The 7,095-nt window shown below is 43.9% G+C and overlaps 1 protein-coding gene across 2 annotated transcripts; it reads right to left on the bottom strand.

Annotated features, from left to right (window-relative positions):
• Window positions 1-240: 240 nt before the first annotated feature.
• HNRNPF (heterogeneous nuclear ribonucleoprotein F) lies at window positions 241-7,095 on the bottom strand (the record flags this gene model as incomplete). Of its 2 annotated transcripts, none has more annotated exon segments than XM_045195954.2 (4): window positions 241-2,126; window positions 4,761-4,819; window positions 5,990-6,138; window positions 6,884-7,095. In XM_045195954.2, a coding segment is annotated over 1 exon segment (1,245 nt). In that variant the 3' UTR covers window positions 241-830.

Here is a 7,095-nt window from a genome sequence, read left to right as displayed (position 1 = left end):
GGAGGCTGGGGCTGTGTGCTTCTATTTTCCTACTTTTGGGGGTGTGTCTAATCATTTCTATGACCCATATATGCTTAATACTTTTAAAAGCTGACCTTTAAATTTAGCATCCTTGTAAAAATATAAGGAAAATTTGATGTTAAATTATTTTAAAATTCACACTAAAATACAACATTCAAATGAATTCTTCAATTACCCAGTTGTTTTGATACTTTTTGGTGAGTAGATAGTCTATACCAGTCATTGTGAAAAAGTCTTTATTTTAAGAAAAAAGTTTAGTTAACAAAAACTTAACAAATTTCACTTAGCAAAATACACCCAAAAGGAAATCACAGTAAAGAAAGTTTTAAGTCAAGGCCTCACCAATTCCTACAGTATTAGTAATGTGTCTCAATTTTCAAAACTAACTTTTAAAAAGCTTAAACTTAACCTAAAAGATTTTAAATGAAAAAATAAACTAGAATGAACAAACATGAGAAATGTTCCTCTGAATTAGGGATCTAGCACCTTGAGTTTCCCAAAAATCACATCTCTCCAATGTGTTCATTGTGATGTGTGAAGATCCACATTTGATGTACTTAAAACTACTTGAACTCAGATAACATCAACCTGAAGTACACTACCAAAATACTGAAAAAAGCTGAAAATAATTTTACTCAATATCACAGACCAGAAGAAAGTTTGCATGAGAAAACACTGAAGAGGTAACTTTTTAATCCAGATTTCACAAACTCATGGTGCAAAATGGATCCCACAGCTTTTTCTAGAGTAACTGCTTTTTTCACTGCTTGGCTGCCTATGAAAATTTAAAACTCAAATGCTCTACAAAATTAGTCATATCCAGCCATGCTATTCTGGCCACTGTAGCTAGCCCCGTAACAGCCACTCACAGACTGGCTCTCAAGGCCACTGTAAGTAGACTGGGCAGACACTCCCATTCCTTGCATCATCTGGCTGCTGTATGCCCCATTGCTAGCTCCTGTTGTGGAATTCAAGAAAAGTTCTATGTATCTATGTTGCATGTTGGCCCTGTCTTTGGACATAGCTGCCACAGCTTCTTCATGAGTGGCAAACTCAACATCAGCTTCTCCCGTCACTCTTCCATCAGGGCCAATCTCAATATGGACTCTTACAGGGTTGAGAGGGGAGAAGAAATTATAAATGTCATTTTCTGTGGCTTTGTATGGCAGCCCCCTCATGTGGACACAATGTCCAGTGGTACTCTGGACAGTAAATTCTCCATCTCCATACCTGTGATCATACATTCCAGAGAGACAGTAACTAAGGTCTCTTCCAAATAGATCAGCAGTAAAGCCATAGCCATCGCTGAGGCCACTGTATTCCTCATAGCTCCCATAGCCTGTACTATAGGCACCAGACCTCATCCTCTCCAAGCCCGCCTGCTTGACTATGCCAATATACCTCCTGGCTGTGCCTGGGCGGTCATAGGGCCCTGGCCGCTGTACGGACATAAACTTTAGAGGAGGATCTGAGTATGACCTTACTTCTTCCTGACTGCTCTTGAACACTTCAATGTACCTATGCCCAATTCTTTCCTTGTGTTTCCCTAGAGCCTTCTCAGCTAACTCCTGTGAAGCAAACTGCACAAAGGCTTCCCCTGTAATCTTGCCCTCAGGGTCCACAGGCAATGTGATCCCATTCGGCACGATTTCCAACCCTGAGAAGAACTGAACAATTTCCTCCTTGGTGCATCCAAATGGGAGTCCTCGAAGCCGCACGAAGCCATCATTGGCGGTGTCAGCACTGTTTGGACCACTGTGCTTCAACACCCAATCCATTTCAGTTCTGTGGGACTTGAACACCTCAATGTACCGGTGTCCCATACTTTCCCTGTCTTTTTTAAGGGCCATTTTCACATCATCTTCTGATTCAAGTTCAACGAAAGCCTCACCACTCTGCCTGCCTTCTCTAGTGTAGATGAAATGAATGCCTGCAACCCCATCATGAATTATGCAGCCGGAGAGGAAATTCTGCACATCCTCAACAGAGCAGGACCAGGGCAGGCCACGGAGCTTGACCACAAAGCCTTCACCTCCCTCAGGGCCCAGCATCATGGACACTTGACAGGGCAGACTTCAAACAAGCTCAGCTGGTGCTTTTTGTGGCTGAAAAGAAAGCAAAAACTACATAATTTTTCCTTTCATATTTATAACAAGAACATTCAGTAAATACGGTTTTCTCCCTTTCACATATGAGGAAGGGAGTAAGCTGAAGTTGAAATAAGAGAAGTTGAAAATACACCAAATATATTTGAGATGACAGTCATTCCCATGTCTTCCGAAAAATGTACGTATTACTCAGACAGAGAAAGTAAGTTATGTAGAATGTAGAATAAAATCTGAAGAGCAATACAGCGATCTAGAAGCTTTAACAATGTCAAAAATCTACAAATTCTAGTGGTCAATTATTTTAAGTTCTAGAAGGGAAGACAAGATAGTCAATTGAGGCAACATTCAGAAACAGCAAGAGAACTCAGAACTAGAAGAGATGAGATGTATTATTGAATTGCTAAAGTAAAAGGCAGGAGAATAGTGTAACTTGGTACATTGAACAGAGAGGAACCTTTAGGTATTAGTCAGGTTGAGCAAGGGCATTTTCTTGTTATATATTTATTTTTCATGATGAAATTTGATAGTTTGTTTATAAGAGCTCCTGTGAGATTCTTCAACACTACATAAGGAAAAACAAGTGATGTGTCAAATCAAACAAAATAAGTCAAGTGAGACCAAACTGAAGTCATATCCAGAAAAGCCCATCAACAGAATACTATGTGCACTACAAATACAGAAATCAAATAAGCTTCTCAGGTTCACATATAAATAAAAGTATACACATTTACTGCTACATTTTGTTGAGGGATTGGAAGAAAGAAAATGAACTCCTTAGACAGTGAGAGGTACCCTTCTCATAGGGTGTCATAAAATGTATGTGGCATCTAACACCCAGAATCCAAGCTAAAATAGAGGGAAGGTCAAATACAACTGCAAGGGAAATTTTCTGAAGAGCAGGAATCGAACCATCAGCCGGCAATATATGGGTACAGACAAATATATATATATATACTGATTTTACAGAAGTGGAGAGAGGGTATGGGGAAAGAGACATTAACTTGTTTGTTGTTCCACTTATTTATGCATTCACTGATTGATTTTTATATGTGCCTAACCGGGCATCGAACCCACAACCTTGGCACATCAGCATGAAGCTCTAACCAACTGAGCTACCTGGCCAGGGCCCAAATATATTAAGAGCCAAAAATACATTTTTGGCGGTCAATACTCATATAAAAATATGGAAATTATATGTTTAATGAGCGTTATTTCATGTTAAATGTAGTAGACAGACATTAAAATCAGTCCTAAGAGATGCATTTCAAAGAAATGTGGGCCTATTAGTAGAAAAGGATAAACCAGAAAGCATGTTAGGTAATTTAAGCACCCCCCCAATGGAGCAAATCTGTAATAAATATATGAAACACTCAACTGCACTAATACCAGAAAAAAACAAATTGTTGCTAAATTATGTTTTGACCCATCATTATTTTCAAAATAAATATTCAGTGAAATAAATGAAACCTTTTCTCAAGGTCTCAACTTCCAACAAATTATTTCTTTCAGGTGATCCCATTGTCCACCCTGACCACACCCATAAGCCCTAGTTAGTAACTCTTTTAATAAAGGCTTCTTACAGTTCTACAGGGTGGGAAAAGTAGGTTTATAGTTGTGAGTACAGAAAGAATTAATTTTTACAAGCTCGGTAATTCTTTTGTGATATGAATGACCAAACTGTCATTTTCTTTTTGCATTGCCCTATTTCTAGTTCCCATAGTAATAGCCCATTCCAGGATACTTGGAACTGGTTCTTAAAGCCCTTTAAGCATTAACAGCTGGCCCTTATTGCAACCCAGTCTGCAGCTAGTGTCCTGTTAAGGTGACTTCAAGTGCTCCCCCATTCCAAGTCCTCATTGGCACACAAACCACAGGACTAAGGGGTTCTAAGATCTTACAACTTTGGCCTGAAACACATTATTAAGTTCCTATCATCCCCACCATTTTAAAACTTCCTGTTTGTTCCTGTGCCTAGAATGTGCCAGGCTCTCTGCTCCCTTGGTAATTGACATACACATGGTAATCCTCTTCAAACATATTCCACCCAACCTTCTTGTCTAGCTAAATCATACTAATCCTTAAGGCCCCGGCTCAAATATGCCACTGTTCCAAAACATCTTCCTTTGCAAAAAAACTAAATCTTACGATTCTATGCTCCCACAGCATATTTGCTATGATCTGTCTAAAATGTGTCTTCAAAAGTGCATTGGGAGTCTGAGGGACAGGCTGTGTCTGTTCTGTCACTGTTGCCCAACCCCCAGGCACAGCAGGCTGAAGATTAGCAATGGATTAACTTAAGGGAGGGCCATGTGAGGGTGGGTCAATATCTCCCTCTAGAATATGGCAGTTTATTCAGAGAAAGACATGCAGGAAGCATAAAAGAACAGACATTTCATTATAATTATGCAATTGAACACCACAAAAAAGTAAAATATTCTCACCTTTTGCTTTCAGAATCTTCTATATTTTGATTATTTGCAGAGACTTAACAGTACTTAAGACATTTAAAATCTAAAGAGCTCAGTTCTGCTAAATGTTAAGATTTAAAGATAGTGACAAATACATCCTTTACTTCACATTCCTATATTTGTATTTGTAAACTGAGAAATTACTTTTCTTAAAATAGCTCACCTTAAAGAACAAGGGGGAGATCCAACAGTCGGAGACACTCCCGGTAGGTACAAATTGTCCTAAAAAAGAGATATGGCCACGTTGCCTCAGTGCCCAAGCACTCACCAGAGCAATCAGAGCAGGTCACAGGGCTGGCCTGGGTTCAGAGCTGCCTTCTTCCCAGAAACACAAAGCAGGGCTGTGGGCTGTCCTAATTGAAGTACACACCTGACCCACCCCCAAGCATTTAAGAGATCTACCTTTTCATGGGATAATGATAACAGCAGGGAAATTCCCACTTGCCCAGAAGAGACAACTCAAATTCCAGAGTTTCTATACACAAAACTGGAATGGCAGTAAGAAAATTTAAATATTGAAGGTGAGGGAGGTGGAAGACAAGAGTAGTCCCAGGAAGGGGAGGGCCTCCAGAGAAAGTTTGCTAGAAATCGTTCAAGTTCAACAGGGTTTGTAATTTAAAACATCCCTGGGTGGCAGGGTGGAGACACTCAAGAATTTCTTTCCCAGTTTTACTTGGTAATTTCACTTCTTGAGACCTGACATTCATCTTTTAATTAACTGAGAAAGAGTAAAGGGAGGAAACATTGAAATAAGCTTTTCAACAGGAAAATCATTATTACTACCATCGCCCATTTCCACGTGATAAGGCTGAATGTGTCTACATAGTTTTGGAAACTGGTAAAGTCAATTCCGTTGAGCCTGTGTGTTACAGGTAGTATCTGTCTTGTCTTACTGCCTTCTGTGATTATATGAGATACTACTTGGGGGCACCCCCCACATAAATGTGAATAGCTACAGTTTAAAACAATTCTATTTGGGCTCTACCGAATGTGTTCCTCATTACTCCACTGGTTAGACGGGATTAATTCAGATTCAAGCAGATCCAATCAAGATAAACTGGGTGCGCCCGCTCTGCGGACCAGGGCTGATTAGGTTTATCTATGCTGTAAACAGGGCGGCTTAAACCCCACCTCCCATCTTCTGGAAGATTCAGAGACAGGAGGAACTCAGGTGGAAGCCTGGCTTCCCCTTCCTTCACAGCCCTGTGCCAATGAGACCCGAAGAACATTTTCACCTTCGTTTATAAATGAGTTTTAGCTACAGCTGGCAGCGCGAACAGCCAGGCTGTCTTGGATGTCGTAATTACTCATAAAAGTTCTACTTCTAAATTTCAGCCCGCGGAAGACGCCACCTCAGGGTCACATGGCTGACGTTTCCGCTTTAAGACTTACCGCTGAGGGAAGCAGGGCCGATTTCTATTTACATCAAACGATCCTGGTTTACAGCCAAAGGACCCCAATTCCACCCGACGCTTAAAAACGCAGAGAGCTCTGGGGAATCTCCAGGTGCATCTCCTTCTGTTATTAACCTGAAATCGAAACTGTCTGGTTATGGGTACAAGTTAGTCCAAGGCCGAAGCGCAGCCAGATGCCCAGGGCCGCGTCAGAGCGATTTCGGCGGGAAGCGTAGAAGCGATTCCGGACGTCCAGTTCCTGGGGTAACGCGAACCCGGAACAAGGAGAGGAGTTCGCTCCGCCCCCACCTGGTGCACCGACAGCTTCCGTCGGCCCAGCAGAGAGTAAAGCCGGACCCCAAGGCCCCCATCCAGAGCCTGGGCGAACGCAGCGACCGCTTCCGGGGCGGAGCGAGCCACGGGTGGGGAAGAGCTGGCGAACTGCTCCTCGGGACGCGGGGGGGGGGGAAGGGACTGGGTACAGGCCTAGGCCGCCAGGGCCGGTGGTGGGAGGGGCTTCTCCGCGTCGGAGGTCTTACGGGTGTGCCCGGAGGAAATTCTCCGGCCTGGTGATGAGGATTGGTTGAAAGGATAAAACTTCTCCAGCTAGGCTTCCTGGGCCTCGGGGGACGGGGGTGGCGGGAGGGCGGCAGAACTCCTGATCCTAGCGGGCCTCCTAGGAAGCCCTAGAAGAGTTCCCGGGACCCGCAGGGAGCCGGCAGCGCCAAGGGCTGGAGCGGAGCTCGACTTGGGGGTACTTCCTGACGTGGGGAGAAAGTTCCAGGACAGCGAGGGGGAAGAAAACAGGGGGAGGGAGGAGGGAGGTAAGAAGTGCCCCAATCGCAGGGGTGGGGAGTGGAAACGAGGGGGTCGTCCGCTCGCGGCGGCTCACCACGACTGGTCTGGGGTCTTGAAGTCCGGAAGGCCGCGCGCGGGGCTGTGTCCCGAAGGCCGAGGCCGCGTGACTGGGAGGGCTGCGAGCCGGACGTGGGTCACGGGGTGTAAAGGAGGAAGTGCCACCGACCGGCCCGCCAAGATGTCACCAATGGAAACGCGTCCAGCAGGTGCGGCCCAGCGGCCCGCGCGGTAGGCCAAGGCAGGAAG

This window comes from Desmodus rotundus, chromosome 4, assembly GCF_022682495.2.
Source record: "Desmodus rotundus isolate HL8 chromosome 4, HLdesRot8A.1, whole genome shotgun sequence".
NCBI lineage: Eukaryota > Metazoa > Chordata > Mammalia > Chiroptera > Phyllostomidae > Desmodus > Desmodus rotundus.
Note: the sequence above shows the minus strand (reverse complement) of the source record. Positions and strands in the feature narration are given on the sequence as shown.